This window comes from Dermacentor variabilis, chromosome 1 (assembly GCF_050947875.1).
Source record: "Dermacentor variabilis isolate Ectoservices chromosome 1, ASM5094787v1, whole genome shotgun sequence".
NCBI classification, from domain to species: Eukaryota; Metazoa; Arthropoda; class Arachnida; order Ixodida; family Ixodidae; genus Dermacentor; species Dermacentor variabilis.
Window position 1 is genome coordinate 203,014,197 of NC_134568.1, and position 17,310 is coordinate 203,031,506.

General features: G+C 43.4%; 1 protein-coding gene across 1 annotated transcript in view; it reads right to left on the bottom strand.

Annotated features, from left to right (window-relative positions):
- LOC142558593 (transmembrane channel-like protein 1) overlaps window positions 1-17,310 on the bottom strand; it is a 93,870-nt gene that overhangs the window by 34,988 nt on the left and 41,572 nt on the right. The window contains exons 12-18 of the mRNA XM_075670779.1: window positions 16,259-17,233; window positions 13,217-13,345; window positions 11,827-11,894; window positions 9,243-9,482; window positions 8,206-8,331; window positions 2,057-2,135; window positions 839-950 (exon numbers count right to left, since the gene is read on the bottom strand). Of these exons, the coding sequence (XP_075526894.1) occupies window positions 839-950; window positions 2,057-2,135; window positions 8,206-8,331; window positions 9,243-9,482; window positions 11,827-11,894; window positions 13,217-13,345; window positions 16,259-17,233 (1,729 nt within the window). The remainder of the gene's footprint in view (window positions 1-838; window positions 951-2,056; window positions 2,136-8,205; window positions 8,332-9,242; window positions 9,483-11,826; window positions 11,895-13,216; window positions 13,346-16,258; window positions 17,234-17,310) is intronic.

A 17,310-nucleotide genomic window follows, 5' to 3' on the forward strand; every position in this document is an offset into this window, starting at 1 on the left:
TGGCTTATGCAAAATATTTATGAAAAATTAGGCGGGTAGGATCACCAGTGTGACTTGTGTGAAATATATGAGAGGGCATAGACCACTTAATCCGTAATTGGAACCTCTTTGCACTCCAAAGGACAGTCTTAAAGACGACGTTAAATGGACCATAAGGTTTACGCCTTGAGCTCATGTATTTGGACCATGGAGAAAGAGAGAGAGAATAAACATTATACAAAAGAGCACGCGAGCGAAGCGAGCGTACGCACTAGAAAGCTCCTGCGTTTTGCAATTGGCAGATAATGCCACCTGTGCTTCCCGCGCTACGTAGGTACTTTTCAAGTATTGATTGAAGCGCCTCTCTCTCGCTCTCTTTCTATCTCTCTCTCTCTCTATCAATGTTTCATCATCTCAGATATGCGAGTACATTCCTTGTTAAGTTTTCTTCGACGCAGCATTTACGTAAAACTTGTTTTTTAGATGAGAATTAAAAAAGATACGTCACCTCCCTCTATCACCTGAAAAGAACAGAACAAAAAGAAGGGGATAATAATTTAGTAGCGTCAAATTGTAATATTTAAAAGTTCATTTTGAGCTAATATAGGGGGGTCCCTCTTCATGTCCCATAGTACGTGCGGCTGTTTCGATTTGATAACGGTCCAAATATCTGCAACATTCATTTTGCTGCTCTCGTCTTATCATCACTTTCTGTGAGCAAAAGCGCACCCAGTATCTTATCCAATTCGGGGGTTTCATCGGGGTGACTATAAAGCAACTGCAATGCTCAACAATAGGCAATAGAAAAAGCAATAGGAAATGGCTTTGAGGGTCTGCGGTAAGTTCGTGCTCAGCCGACCTTCTGGTTCCGGCAGGACCGTCTCCGTGATCGTGACTGTTGTAGTCGGAGCCGGTGCTGCTGCAGTTTCCTCTTTTTCTTTCTTCTCCGGTTTTGTTTCCGTGTCTTTCTCCTGCACACAAATTCATATCCATGCGCAGTGAAGCACGCTTAACGTGACTCTACACGAATATGCCAGGACAACTTTGAACTCCTACTTCACTATTGGGCTTCAAAAGCATGCGTTCTACATCTTTATCACTTTCTGGTGTGCTCTTTCTTTTTCATATTATTTCTTCTTGTCTTCCACGTTTCATCCCAGTGATCTAGAGTAGCATGACCACCTCATGCGCAAACCCGCTCATATCACGCGGATAAAATTTATTTTCTGTCTCTCTCTCTCTCTCTCTCTCTCTGTCTTTTCGTTAGTGCGTCTTACTTAAGCTGAAATTATCTTCATTAGCTGAAAGCAGCTGAAGTTATCTAACGAGTGTGCTGTGCGGCAATATCAAAGAGCACTTTCATTTTGCCACTCCTACTGAACTTCGATTTACTTTGCTTATATTACTGAAACAAAAATAATGGATGTTGACGCGCGAATACGGCGCCAAGTATTCATTGTCTCATGAGCAAGATGTGCAATACACTCATACCTGCATAAACTCATATAGTCTAGTTATATACAGGAGTATATTTGTATAAAAAAAACGACTGGCCTGAACAGCATGCAGAAACAACGACAATAAAATGGAATAGTGAAATATACAGAACAAAATTTCAAAATAAGACTCAAACAAACACTGCGAGCAAATTCATTGATATGATGTGCGAAATTACCACATGACATACATAACCTACAAAACAACTTTACTAGCGGTAAGCACTGATATGCACAAAATAACTGTGTATCTATACTTTTGTTTAACATGGACATAAACTCGCTGCTCGTATGTACTCTTAAAAAAGTAAACGGGCTTGTTGGCGCACTCCAACTGCTACTGCTTGAGCGACTGTGAAAAGGACTCACCCCCTCCCTCCTCCAATACTGCACATATCATCGCTATTTTAGGAAGTAAATATCGAGCTAGGATTTATAATAGGAAGCGTGCTTCCCGCAGCGACCTGGCAATCGTCGCGGCATGTTTCGAAGAAGCACTGAATTTGCAACTAGGAGTTAAAAAAGAACGCAAGGTCAATGCAGGCGACCTATAGGTCGCCTTTCTTTCTTAATTTACGTACCCGCCTTAATTGCAGTTTCAGGTCATTGTTCGATTCTCTGAGTGATCCAGTGAGGGCCACTAAGTAGTATATGATGAGTCTGTAAACAAAAACTATTTATTGCAGCCATAGTTGCAAAATATACATGGCACTGATAAGGAAAACTCGGTATAAAATCTAAATGACTACGACATTAACTATAAAGTGACAGGCATGAAAGTGACACATTCGCAGTTGCCTAACGCGTTCCCGTTATTACCTTCCCATAAAGGAGGTACACTAAAATAAAAAGTAGAATGTATAATTTTTCTGACCATATACATGCGCGAAACAATTGCAGTTGAACCCCGATTTTACAAAGTCCATTGGGAATGGTCAAAGAAATCATGTTGGGGCCAGTTGGTATGCCATGATGCGAGGCGGTGTAACGCGGAAATAAGGGGGACGAAGGGCAAGCGCTGACTTCCAAATAAGTTTTATTCTAACAACACGTGCACACATAAAGAAAATCGCTGCATATGCCCAGGCGCCTTAAAATACTTCCGCGCCAAAATGAAATGACAATATTTGCAAACACGAGCAACCGAAGAACCACAAAACATGTTGTCTAGGACTTAAAAACCACAAAAGCCGCGTGTTCACCCAACGTCGTCACTGCTCGTCAAAATCAACGTCACGTGGTGCAATATCCTAATTCGTACTGCCAAAATTCACTAGACGAAACACTCACACACTTTGGTGCCAAGAGGGCGATTTCCGTTGCCTCGATAATTTCTCGAGCAGTCTATACCCAGAATTTCTAGTAACAACTCTGCATTCATTGAAGATAGGCTCGCATGCGCAGCTCTTGCAATGGGACCTAAGGTGCCCCACATTGCTGTTGTGAACGTTGTTTTTGTGCACGCGCAGTCTGACGTTTAGGCACCGCCCTGTCTTACGTACATAATTTCTGCCGCATGACAGAGACAACGTATACAGTACGTTTTTAGCGCAGGAAAAAAAACCTGTCTGAGGTTTGTTTCGCAGAATGACCTTCTTGGAGCCTCGGCAGCTTGTTTTGCGCAAACTGGCTAGCCTATTTGGTGGCGAAAAACCAACACCGATGCTAGTACTGTTGCCTGTCTTTAGCCTGCGCGAGATGTCGAGAATGCATACGGTGTAATGACGTATGTTCAATAATTACTTTGTTTAGCGCAAAACAACGGACACAAGAAAGCCGACCAGGACGAGGCGCTACTCTCAACTCACATTTTATTGCGTCACTCCTTTATAGACAGCGAGTTTGTTTGTTTTTGTTTTTTCACTGCAAGAACGCACAAGTCGGATGTGCCTTTCCGTACAATAGTCAGTGAAAACAACTGTTGGCAGGTTTTGGTTAGCCGCTTTTTGCAACAGCAGTTGAAGCATTTAACTATTGATGATCCTTATGGCACAAAGAATTATTTCGGTGTTGTTTTCTTTCTGGAAGACAACCATTCAGTAGCCGACATTTTTTTCTGTTGACGTCGAAGATCTTTATTACTAAATACCGCAAGATGAGCTATTTCGTAGTGTAATGACGTGCATCGAAGAAAGTTGCGAGGTAGGTTTTCGCAATGCAACCGGGTTGTTCTCGGAAAATGTCATGTCCCTTCTCGAATTTTATCTAAGTGAAACCTTTATCTGGTTCAAAAATAAGCTATTTATTAAGAAAATTTGTGTGTATATTGGTTCATGTGTGGAGCCTGCCCTTTGTAATATTTTTTTTTATCATTTGTCGACCGCGTTCTTAAGAGTGCTTTAAACCATGACTCGGTTCAAATTTTTAGACATGTTGATGATTTTCTTGTTGTGATAAAATAGACTAACCCGCAGTGGTTGCTCAGCGGCTATGGTGTTAGGCTGCTGAGCACGAGGTCGCGGGATCGAATCCCGGCCACGGCGGCCGCATTTCGATGGGGGCGAAATGCGAAAACACCCGTGTACTTAGATGGTGCACGTTAAAGAACCGCAGGTGGTCGAAATTTCCGGAGTCCTCCACTACGGCGTGCCTCATAATCAGAAAGTGGTTCTGGTACGTAAAACCCCATAATTTAATTTTTTTAAATAGACTAACAACGAATGCTCCGTTACGGTAGCTAAAATTTAATTCTGTTCAATCACAATGGCAAAGGTTCAACTTTCACACATGAGCTATCTAGGGACGGTAAACTGCAGTTTTTAGATTTGCAGCTATCCTTACAAACAGGTCACGCCTGTTGGATGTACTCGCCACGTGCACGTAAGGAACTTTTACCTTGTGCGTCTGCGCACTCAAAGATTGTGAAACGTGCCATTGCGTTGATGTATCTAGAATCTTCGTTAATGAAATCATGTCATCACATTGCGAACCAGAGTTTCATTGCACAGTTAAATAGACTACAGGCTGCGGGTTACCCAAGTGCGGTGGTGACGTCAGTCTCTGAGGTATTGCTTCAGAAACTGAAAGGGAAGCGGTACAAAAGTAACTGTATTACACAAAAGAATAGGCGTGAAGTTGTGCCGTATTTCCATAAAGTGGCTCACTATCTAAAGAATATCGCCACTAGATACCAAATTCTGGTAGTGTTTTCTGCTCCTCAGAAACTGTTAATGTTGTGCAGCCGTATTTCTAAAACAGGTAAAAAACCAGATTGTGAAAAGAACCACGCGAAGTTTGTAGATTGCAGCGTCGGTGTGGTATATAAGATTACGTTGTCATGTGGCAAAGTGTATGTAGGGCAGTCAGGCCGCTGTGTTAATGAGCGCCTTAGAGAACAAGAGCGATCCGTAACAACAGACACAGGTTCCCATTTGGCTCAACATTGTAAAATATGCAAGTGCAAAGCCATGTTTCGTGATACTACTATTTTGAAAAAGAGCCGTGATACCCCCACCCGAGAGTTCTCGGAAGCTTTCTTCATACAGTCATTGAGGTCACAGTGCATTAGTGTGCCTTCTTTAACCTTTGTACAGTGCTGAATGTTTCTTATGGATTCTGTCGCATGAGTGCGCTCTTGTGATCGGATGTTAGTGGCTTCCGCTCATGATGCTCACTGCGCATGTTCTTATAGATTCTGCTGTCTTTAAAGGAGTGACGCAATAAAATTGTCTGTTGAGAGTAGCGCCTTGTCCTGGGGGGGGGGGGGGGGGTCATCTTTCTTGTGTCCGTTGTTTTGCGCTAAACAGAGTAATTATCGATTCGCACCAACTATCCTGCCAACGCATTGTGCTGACGTAGTTCTCTTTCCGCCAGCAACCGGTGCAGCATCGCTAGCGTTGAGGCGTTGTCGCTTGTGCGATACTGACATCTTCTCAGTACCGAAATCATGACGAACTGGGAAAATACTGCGCCCAACAACCGGCATGCCTGAAACTGGCTCTTGTGATCACAAGACTGTGAGAAGCACTGACGACGTTGGGTGAGCACGCAGCTTTTGGTTTTTAACCACTGTAAATAACATGTTTTGAAGTTCTTTGCTTTTTCTTGTCTGCCCCTTTTGTCATGTCGTTTTGCCACGAAAGTACTTTAGGATGCCTGTGCCAGTGGAGCGGTTTCCTTTATATGTGCTCAAGACTTCATGAGGAAAAATTAGTTGGAAGTCAGCACATGTTCATCGTCCCCCTTATTCCCGCGCTACAACACCTCGCGTTACAGAATCGTCAAACTTCTTTACTGTTAAAAAAAATAAATTATGGGGTTTTACGTGCCAAAACCACTTGCTGATTATGAGGCACGCCGTAGTGGAGGGCTCCGGAAATTTCGACCACCTGGGGTTCTTTAACGTGCACCTAAATCTAAGTAAACGGGTGTTTTCGCATTTCGCCCCCATTGAAATGCGGCCGCCGTGGCCGGGATTCGATCCCGCGACCTCGTGCTCAGCAGCCTAACACCATAGCCACTGAGCAACCACGGCGGCTAAAGTTCTTTACTGTAGGGACTTTTGCAAAATAAACAAAATGTAAGAACAGCTCCATTAAACTATTTCTAGCGAGAAAGTTTGCTATTTTACCTTATCCACGGTTAGTCGGTAATGGTGTTACGCAGCTCTCGTAGCTCTAGGGAGCGATGAGAACCTGTTCCCCTAGCTCGCTCTTGAGACCCAGCAAATCTCCTCAGGAGGTCGGCGGCGTCTATAACCTTTCCACATGTAGGCACAAGGTCTAGGTTTACATCAGTGTCGTTATCTTCAGACACTTAATTGTTCTGCGTCGTCAACAAGCCTCAAAAGAAGCGTTGTGTCCTGCGGTCGCCTGAAGCGCATTATAACTGCCATAAGATAGCGCAATCAAAGCCCCAGCTTCTTGAACAGTATGCAATTTCATGCAGATCGACTTACGTGGCATGTGTATACAATATATCTCCACAATTCAGCTATGTGAGCAAAAATGGAATTGCTTTAATTGAGGCCGTGTTTTAATTTTATTTTTGCAATGTGCGCGCAGCTCTCACTCTAACACTTCGTGCTCTTTTTTCTGCCTTGCTTTTTCGGGGCGGCTTCGTAAAATCAGGAGTGATGGGCAACTTTTCTTGGTAAGGTCGAATTGGTAAATATAAATCCAATGGCGAGCATTTGGGGCATTTGAATTTGTTTCTAAAATTAATAAATTTCTAAAATCTGATTTCGTAAGTTTGTGGTACAACAGTATATTAAAAACCTCCCGGAAGTCTTGTGCGACTTTGCAGAATCAGAAACCCGATATCAGAAAAGTAGACTTCACGAAAACAAACAGACGCACTATAGCTGCCTTGCCGACGGTCACCGCTTACAATTACGCGCTCAAATTAACACTTCTCAATATAGAAAAATGCACTGTAGCAGAAATAACAACCGGGCTAGTTGGTTTGCTTGCATCTTGAAGACTCTCTTTCGTGCGCTAAAAGAGTTCTCAAGAAGCAGAAAAACACTTTAAACAGTTGAATCTAAATATACAGGGTCCCCAACATATGTGTGTTGACATTCAAGCAAGAGTGTTCAGCCGTTTTTGCTAACAGCTGCAATTAAGACATTTTTTACTGGGCGAAAGAGCCTGTCTAAATCATTAACGACATTTTCTAGATGTGCTGCGGTCTCCCCAATGCATCTACAACGTGAAAATTCATCGAGCATGTTTCGTCAAATGAACATTGTACTTCCACAAACTTCGATTTTGACATTCCTAGTGGTTCGCAAATGGCGAAAGTTTTAGTCCCTTGACAAGCAACGCGATTATTTAGTTTAATGCTATAGGGCGTACTGGTACCAATAAGGAAAAAGGGGAAAAATGCAGCGACGACTGCTATACTCCCTAATGCGAAATTTGAGCGCAGCTCTATATGCGTTTTCATTTCGCGATAAATTGGCTGGCGCAGACAACATGTCTCGTGCGGCGCGCTGCTAACAGAGCGCAGTGTGGCGCGACCGCCTCGCCAATCTGGAGATCGCGAGAGGCAGCTCGTGGGTGACGCGTGGGTGCGGTTCCCAGCAGCCGCCGCAGACAGACCTCGCAGACGACGCGCGCTACTCTGGCGCCATCTCGTAGCCATCGTCGCCGCATTACGCTTTTCTTCTCACGCTTTCGCCATACCCTCCTCCTCTACTTTCCGCCTCATGGTTCCGCTGCACCCTTTTTTTCTGCTTTCATCCCTCGTTGCGCTCCGGGTTCGCTCTTTCATGCCTCGCTGTGCTCGTTCGCTCGGTTACGCCGACGCTGACGCTCGCCGCAGGAATGGGCGCCTAATAGCTGTGCTCTAAGAACAAGCAACGCTAAGAACCCAGAGTGGCCCAAATTTTAGCATTTTCTACGGCCCCCTCAAAACATTTAAGCTTTATAATGTCCTATATGTTTTCCTCTCGAAAAGCACTTTTCCTTTCTTTTCGAGTTCCGTCCGCAACAGCTAGTCGTAGTAAGCGTTTTCCTCTGAGAAACTCGTACTACATCGGAGAGCCACGCTACACTGCGGATATGGTGGCTTACTGAGGCAAATGATGTCAAATGCGACATAATAACAAAAAGGCTCTGCCCGTGCCAAAGCTGCAGAAAGTCATATGGGCATTTTGCCTTGCCAAGTGCGCTTGCAGCATGCATAACAGACAAAACTATATATAGGTAGCAATAGCAATCACAATGCAATGTGCATCCAAACACAACCTTACGTCGAGTGAATGCGTTCAAGACGGCGGCACCCTTACATCAACAAAAGGATGAGAGGTATCACCACACCAGGCGACGTCAGATACTCGATTATCTTGTTCATCCAAGTCGGTAACGTGTTGTCTAAATAACCGGTGAACACCCTGTAAGCCCGGAAGTAACCACTAGAAGGAAAAAGGAAAACGGTACAACTTCACGTTAGGTTCGAGAGACTTAGTTCCCATCATCTTACTAACTTCGCGGTGTTGTATCGGCAAATGAAAAAGGTGTAAGCGCTCGAAGCGCAAGTTGCAGAGCTGAATCTCGGCTAGCTGTCTTTAATTATTGCTTGTTCGACAAGTCTCCGCAGCTCAGAAATCAGCAGATTATTGAATAGCGAAAAGAAAAATAGTGTTCAGCAATAAAAAATGAAAATGGAACCACTTCAGCGCTCTATGCACGTTTCACAAATAACTTGACTAAAATTCTGGGCGACAGCGTAGTCAAAGTCAACGTCAATCAGCTGCTGTCATCGAGTAGAGCGTGAATGGTTGACTGTCATTACATAGATCTCCGGAAGAGGCCGTCGCCCTTCAGCGGAGCATATTAATCGAACTATGGTCATTATTAATTAAATTTGATGATCACTTTGAAGCAAAGTTTAAAGTTTCAAGCAAAATATGAGACACTTGCTTCTGATACCTTTCCGCAAGCTCTATAATTACTGCTGATAATATAGGGCCATCGATCCCGGTATAATGATTGATCCCAGTCAAATCTACTTTATCTATACATAGGTGTACAGACGACCGCAATAATTATCGTAGCGCGAAATTCCTAAAGTCAAATTTGTTTTCTACTCTACCACTCATGCTAGAATTCAGGTGAGCAATCAGTCGGTCCTGCGTAGAGGGAAGTACTCACTGCACCTTGCAATTGGACGGTACTTAAAGTGACTGTGCCAAATACGTCTTTCTTTTTTTTTTCCAGAGCTCCCACCGAAAATTTTTGCGGCCGTGGGTAGACTGACTTATGAGTAGCAGGGCTACTCTGTCACTTGCTTACACATAAATCAAATGCTTCGCATGTATCTCACCTGAAAGGCCCGCAGTGCCAAGATGGTTCCAGCCATACCATTGCATAGCCAACCGGCAGTGTACAGACGAACAGCATGATGAGTAAAAGCATGAAGTAGAAATTGTTCGAGCCAGATGCCTTGAACACAGTCTCGTGGGGAATGTTGCATGTCAAAACAGCCCAGGAGCGCAGGTACATCATAATGCACAGCTTGACTGTGTTGACGGCCGGAAGCCCCGGTGAAAAAAACATCCCCATCCTGCGCAAACCATGTTCAGAGCCAGCGCATGCAGGAGGGCGTTAAGAGAGCACACATTTGTCAGCTGTGTTATTGCCCTTCAGCATTGCTTACGACACTAGTAATCAGGAAGATAACCAGATAAGGTGACAGAACGCAAGAGTTATTCACGGAAAACATTTTTGTTTGGTCCTCTAGAAAACAACTTGGCCGTGAAACGAAAGGGGAGACATGTTCATCATTCATTTAAGCCTCAGTCACAAATGTTAGCCTACAGAAATGGACGTTTTTAACACTATCGTGTAGTTAGTGCTTAAAAAGGAGAGCTACGTGGTTCTCTGCTTTGAGAAGCTTCTTTTTCAGACGAGAAAAAAATTGATTTGCGCCAATTTAATACGAACCGCAAGCGGTCGCGGACAATGTGAGCCCGTTTTTAAAGTGTTACTCCACAATCAGCACGCTCAGTGAGAAACATCGTATCCTGTGTCCGTCAGTCTGTGTCAATATGTGAATGTATTTCGTGTTTTTCCTTTGCGCCTTTACAACAAAACTCTAGAGAAATGGATATTTCCATCTGTGCAACGTTACGCCTTCCTTTCAGTAAGAAATACCAGCTGCTCTCGTACACTAGTCGTATGGCTAGCGGATTTCGCTGCTGTAACAACGTGTCAGCTTATTAGTGCTGGGATTAGATTTTACCAAATCAACATAGATATTGCGGAGATATCCGTTTCCTAATTTTAATAGTTAAGAAGAACCTTTTTCTCTCGGCCAACTCATACTTGCCATTCATAGGCATATGTGAAATGCAGAAATGCTCTTAGTAGACTACCGCTAAACCCAGTTGAACAAAGTTTGGTGCGAATATGGGCGAAAGCTGGCATTCAACTGACTTGTGCACGCACTCTTCATTCAGACTTTTGCTTAAATTCCCCAAAGCCATCAAAATAAATAATAATGATGCATAAGTGTTTATGCCTTCGTATCTCTGAACCAAAAACAAATGCTGCCATTCTGTAAACTGTGGTATTCCAAAGAGGAGGCAAATTTGCCCCTTAATTGAAATTATTACATGGTTCACACGAGTTTTGCAAAAGTCTCTGAAGTCAGCACGACAGAGTGACCGTCTGTGAGGCAGTGATGGATATTACACTTCGTTTCGTCTGCTTCCAGCGCACCTGAACTTCGTCCTATCTCTTCCAATTAACCCTTTTTCCCATTTTGCCTCCCCTAGCGTAGTGTGGACAAATGGGCTCAGCCTTGGTTAACGTCCCTGGCTTTCCTTTATCTCCATCTCCCCAGTTAGGTCCGCATATTTCTTGAAATCGCCAAGGCACTGTTGTTACATACGTATGTACCTCCAACCTCAATAGTTCTCGAAGCCATAGAAATCGACGAAAAGCGAAATTCCTTCACAACCAAGGCATGCTTCAATGAATATGAACATGCATTAGATACTCCGCTGAACGATCACCACGTTGTTCGCCTTAACTTCAGTCTGTGCAGGGAAGTCGCGAGATGTAACTATATCGTAAATTCTGTGTTTTGAAGCCTTGCGGCAGCCTGTAAATGTTCCAGCAGTTCGCGAGAGCTAAATATTGATGCAATGACCTAAACTTTTCTTAAATGTGTTTCTATAATCAAGACAACGCAACACAAAAATACCAAGTGACCTCACTACCAGGTGGCAATCTGCAGATCTCAGTAATCCCGCACACAGGAAATCCAAATTCACTAATACTGAACTGCTGTCGCAGTCATTGTTCATCGTCGTCCAGACATTTTTAGAGTTCATTTGATCCGCGTTCAATCATGATACGTAGCATGCAAAAATAAACAGAGCATTGTCTTGTCTTCGAGTAAACAGACATTAAGAATTGCTGGAAAATATTTTCAGCTTAGGGGCTGTTTCTCCGTGTTATCTGCGATAATCTGCTAATACCTTTGGTAGTAAATTTTATTGATCCACTCTAGTTCACGTGCTAGAACGTTTAGCGGAAACAAGTGCCGCAAATCGTGACTGCATACACCTAATTAGCAGAGCTAGCTGGCCAATCAAGAAGAGCTTTTCTGAAAGGGAAGCTTGGTCAATTGAAACCCTGTTTTCATATTTCAGTCACGTAAGGGTTTTGTTTGTTTCAACATTGTTTATTTATATACGGGATAATGAACTCCCATTCTCCTGAGAGCTGGCTCTAGTTCTAACTTGTAATACTTGGTATACCAATCCTACATTTGTTTTAACAAAAGGCATGAAACAGCTGCAACCACTCAGCTCACCCTTTTTATCAACTACAAATACAAACAAAGCTTAGCCACTATGTTAATTAATGACCACAATATAATCGCCCCTAATTTCTCTTACCACACCATGCCTTGATTATTGACTAAGTGTAGTATGTTTTCGGCAATCTTGAAGTCTCCATATCCAGGCTGTAACGATAAAACGGTGATAGGCAATTAGCATTTTTGCCACACTTTCCATGACATTCATGGAATACATTAGTTCGCGGTGATATAACCTACACCTACGCCTACAATATACAGCTACAATATACATCTATAATATACACCTACAATATACACCTACAGTAGCATATTAATTTATAATTAACACATGTACACATAGTGTTCTACCCATGTAACTGTTTTGACCTGTAGAAGTAATTAAATGTGAAGTTCCAAAGACGCCAGCTCAGCGAAGATGTTGTGCAAAAAAAAAAAACACTACATACGACATTTCTGTGTAGATTCTGCAAAGGAAGATTAATCATTGTTGCTGTTCAAAACAAAAGTCACCACCCTCCAGAAGTTTTCTTGCCCTTGTATTCTGAGTTGTGAATTAGGCCAATTTGTGAATTGTACCAATTTTATGTCAGTGTTATATGTTATAAAACGCATTAAACGAATGTGATGTTCACTTTCTTTGTGAGAAATTGACAGTAATCTGGAGTACTAACGCATGCACTGTTTTGTGTACAAGTAGGCAATAAAGATGAACAAGAAGCGGCCATGGCGCAGTGTTTAAAATTCAGGGCTTGAAAATGCAAGATTAATTCCAGGTATATCTGTCCGGATGTCTTTTTTTACGTTACATTTTCGTGCTTGTATCAAAGTACAATACCCATTCGCTAGCTCATAGCTGCTATTGGCAGCAAAACGCTTCTCTAAGGCTTGTCACTGTTTCAACGAGCGAAAAACGGCCTTTTACATTCTGTCTCTGTTATGTGCATCACAAACCACTTTTTTCGCTAATACTATCTCATACTTTCCGCCTAGTACATGCCATCACTGACACAGACAGCTAGTGTGTTGTAAAAGTTGCAATCGCAGGAAGCTGCGCTTCTAAGGTAAGGTATTCCTACGCTTCTCTGTTATTCGAGAGCACCTAGCTAGCGAAGAAGTTTCGCACGGACTACAAACGCTCTTTAATGTTGGTGGAAACTGGAATTTACAGCCTAGACATTTATTCAGGTAATATTCTCTGCCTCCTCAGAAAGTATTCGGATAATCTAGTATTACCTGTTAACTCCTAGTAACGAATAGAATAGCTTGATTTTCGTTGCTTCTTAAATTTAAATATTCGCACACTTTTAACAATAGGAACTCTTACAGATAATACAGATCTCCTTGTCATGTTTTGAAGCTTGAAAGCGTACGAGCGCGTATATTGTGGGACCATGAAAGGCTGACGTATCGTGGAGAGTCGATTATTGCTTACTGCGATGTCTATTAAATCCAGTGCAAGCACTTACAAACCCTTGTTCGAGGTCCCAGCACCAGCAGTCATTGGCATAACGTACAATGAGTGCCCTTATGAAATCGGTAATAATGGTTGATGCTATTGTCATTACAAGGTCCATTACAGTGATCTTGACAATCTCCTGAAACGCAAGCAGAAAAAGTATGTTTCAGAGGGGTTGCTTAATTATAAAAAATTATGCAGCATTTTTATGCCAGCGTTGTGCTACAAAGAATAAGTCCGTCCAATATAACTACCTGACTTTCATTCATAATTAACGACATCACACATTTTATGCCAGCAGACAGTGGCGCATGAAGGCTAAACGTCTATTTACGCGAGTTTCCTTCAACATTGAAGTCAAGGTGAGCTTACAGAAGGCAATTGGGTTTAGCCCAGAAAACCTGTTAAGAATCAATTACCTTACTTAAATAAAAACATTATCTGCTACTGATCAGCTTGAAAAGTTCAAATATGTCAACTCGTGCGAATTTTTTTCTTCCTTTTCTCGGGTGCCTGAAATTTCAGCTTTTCGCGGCAAGCTTGTGCCGCACCACTTAGGTAACAGGCCTGTACCATTTCAGCCGCAACGACTCGCCGGAAGACGGGAAGAGCCCATACGTCTAATGAGACATGTGGCCAACACCTTGGGTGACCAGATCTTTTCCAAAGCATGGTTGTCAAGGGACTCCCTGCCTTCGCACGTGACATCACAGCTCAAAGCGCATGGACATATCACCTAGGAAGAGTTGGCTTCGGAAATGGGCCTATTCAGTAGCTCATTTAGCTACGCTATATTTAGCTTTGAAAATCAACAATTTATCCTGTTTTATTCACAAGCGCGCAAACTGAGAACATGCAGAGACACATTCGCGCGCGGCATATGCAAGGTGTTCAGGGAACACTTTCAATTTTTTTTTTTAATGTTACCTGTGGCAGACTGCACGATTCTAGTCCATGAGCTAGTCTACTCGAAGAGGCGGATAATATTTGCATAAATGATTGAAATGCATAATAGACTAATTTACAAAATTCACAAATTATGTTTTTAACTAATTACCTTATGGCACATATTGCAATTTACAAATTCTAGCAGGTGAGACTTCAAGGCATATCCACTTGAAAAGAATCGTGTGGATGACACCGTTCACGAGATATGCGCCGTCAAACTTCCGTTAAAAATGCACTGCCGTTCTGCTTACTTTCTTAAAAATTTGGAGGACGCTTAATCTTCGCGTTTTAAGAGTGGAATGCGATAGCATTCAAAGATCCCTGACTGCTTCTCACACTTCCCGGCAACTGGAGCGTATGTAACCATAATGTTGGCCGCGAACGCTGTGCACGAAGAACGGGGTTTGTGGTAGAAACACGGCTTCTTGCGTGGGCCGCGATACGGCAGAGGCGAGCGCCAGCTGGAGATATTACAAGGAACCGGACTCGCCGCTCCGTGGCCCCCGAAACACCCGCGCGCCGGCGCGTGCAAATGGCGGACGCCGCGGCTGGTTTGTGAATGGTCGAAACGCTGTAAAAGGGGTTTCTTTGAGTTTTCGCGTAACATAATTGTGTTTTCTCGTACAGTCAAATTACAATACAAGAACTTCTGTAGGTTGTGTGTGTATGTCGTAGTTTATGATTTGTTCACGTATTTTAGCTTGAGGCATTCAATTACTTCAGTAAATTCATTGCGCTACACAGATAGCCTGGGTATGGGTGGTTCGAAAATATTTTGTCGGCGCGACGTCCGACACTGGCCGCCGACGCGACACGGGCTCCTTAACGCTATCGCGTTAAGACGTGGTTTTATGCATTGAAGAAGAAACGTAACTGGAACCTCAATGCATTTCTGCTCAAAGTTCAGGAGTTGATATCTCGAAACTAGTGTCATCGCTAGAATTTGTAAATTGCAATGTATACCATAAGAAAATTAGCTAAAAACTTAATTAGCGAATGTTTCTTAATTCGTCGATTATTCATTTTAATGTTTTGTGTAAGCAATCTGCGCCTCTTCGAGTAGTCCACAATTGTGCTATCTGTGACAGGCAATTTTTAAACATTTTTGAAAGTGTTCGCTGAAACAATCGGTATAGTCTGGCTGACACACTGCAACAGCCTAATAGTAACTAATCACCAGTCTGTGATAAATTAGGCAAACGAAACTTTGGCTGCTTGTTCTGACCGATTGCACTGACACGTAATGGTTTGAAAGACCCAACTAAACCGCTATGATGTGGCGAGGCTGGTAGTTAAAAATCTCCACGACTGCAAGTTCCACAAAACCCCGTGCTATTTGCAAGAGAATGTTGATGAAACATTGCGAAAGTATTTATGAATAAAACTAATTTACTCAAAGGCCCCTCACCACGTCTATTGTAAACCGCCGCTCAGCGAACGATCAACTAGGTAGAAGCAAATGAAATGGTGCGGATTGATGTTGCGACGATGCGAATTATCCCCTTCCCCGCTACAGAGGATCTCTCACATTGTCTCGACTTGCAAGCGACGTTCCTTCCCTAACACCGCATCTAAGTCGTCGCCATAGCAGTTGCCAGCCTGCTCTTTCCTTTTTTTTTCAATATTATATCTTTCCATATGTTCAAACCTAATAATAATCTAATAAAATATATTCACAGGCTGACTTACATCAGATTTTTTTTTACGAGTGGTAGAATTCAACCAGGTTTAAAAAGTAATGTTCCCTGAGCTCCTAGGCAAAACGTGGGCAAGGCCGTGGATGATGAAAGAGAGTGGAATAGGCAGTGGCAGTTAGCCTCCCACCACGGCCTTGTCTGACAAGAGTTTCACCGTTCGGCAACGTTTCCTCAAATTTTAAGAAGGGTTAGTTGCGCTTTCCCCTCCAGTCCTCTGGTTGCACTGCTGAACTACAAAACTTCACGACTACATTGTCATCGACTGCCTTGACATTACACCACTTACGTTCTTATAACCCTTCGAAGATGTTACCAATCCGGCGCAACATCATCAATGCTTCACGCTTTTAATATGACCTTCAAGAGCCAGACATAGCTTTCATGCTTGCAATGAAATCTCCACGTACCTGGCCGAACATCGTCTCCCAACAGAGTTTCCTGAGTTTTTCTTTCGTCTGCTCGTCCACCTTGAGTAGGTCCTCAGGCCTAAGAGGGCTGCCAGGTTTCCGCGTACTGGGCTCAGTGGTGGTCGACGTTGTCCGTGTGGTCTCGGACGACGTCCACGATGGAATATCGAAAGGCCCGTCGGTGGCACCATTGCACACAGACACGTACACCACAGTGCAATTGTTGGGGTCTAAAGTCGTAGCGAACTCGGTTAATGTGGGCACGGTGGTGTCGTTCGGGTCCCGCGGGGTGCCCACAGTGCCCTTCCACAACGGTGGCCATTTTTCTGGCATGGAACTTATCTCTTCGTCTGTTACGTTCACAGTCTTCGAGTAGTTGTCTACGTAAATGACTGGCATTGAAATGTTACCATCGGGACTCGAAGGGAACCGATATGTCCAGTTGGCCACACCTATCACCGTGAAATTAGTTATTCGTAGCAAGATGGCGTCGTAACCTTCGAATAGCTTTGTAGGCGGCACCTGAGTGGTCGTGGGCTCTTCAGTTTGAGCTGTTGTTGGCGCCGTTTCGTTTATTAATGAGAGAAGCGTGGTGGTCATCTCATCCAGGTAGGTGCCATTCGTGACGACCAGGCTCTCAGACTGCAGAAATGGAAGAATCCCTGCTCGGGTAAGATTCACGCCCAGTTGGAAAAGAAGCGTGCAGTTCACTGGAACGATAGTACAGTTGCCGTTCGGCGTAGAAAAAGGTCCAGATGCCCCCTGCGCGAAAGATTGTCCCACCAGAGCTTCAGCCAGCGATGCGATGAAAGGCTCCATTGTCGTGGTCGAGAAAATCGAGTCATCCGACATCGTGGACGGAACAAAAGTAGTGGCGTTGCTGTCGAGTATTGTGGTGTTCAGTATCGATGGTTCCAAAAGACCCATGTCTAACAAGTAGGTGATGTTCTCTTTTATACCGACAAGGGCACTGGTCTGGAAAGGAGGACAGAACAGAACGGTAGAAAGAACACATGCTTGTACCGAGAAAATCAGTGTGAGAAAAGGAAAAA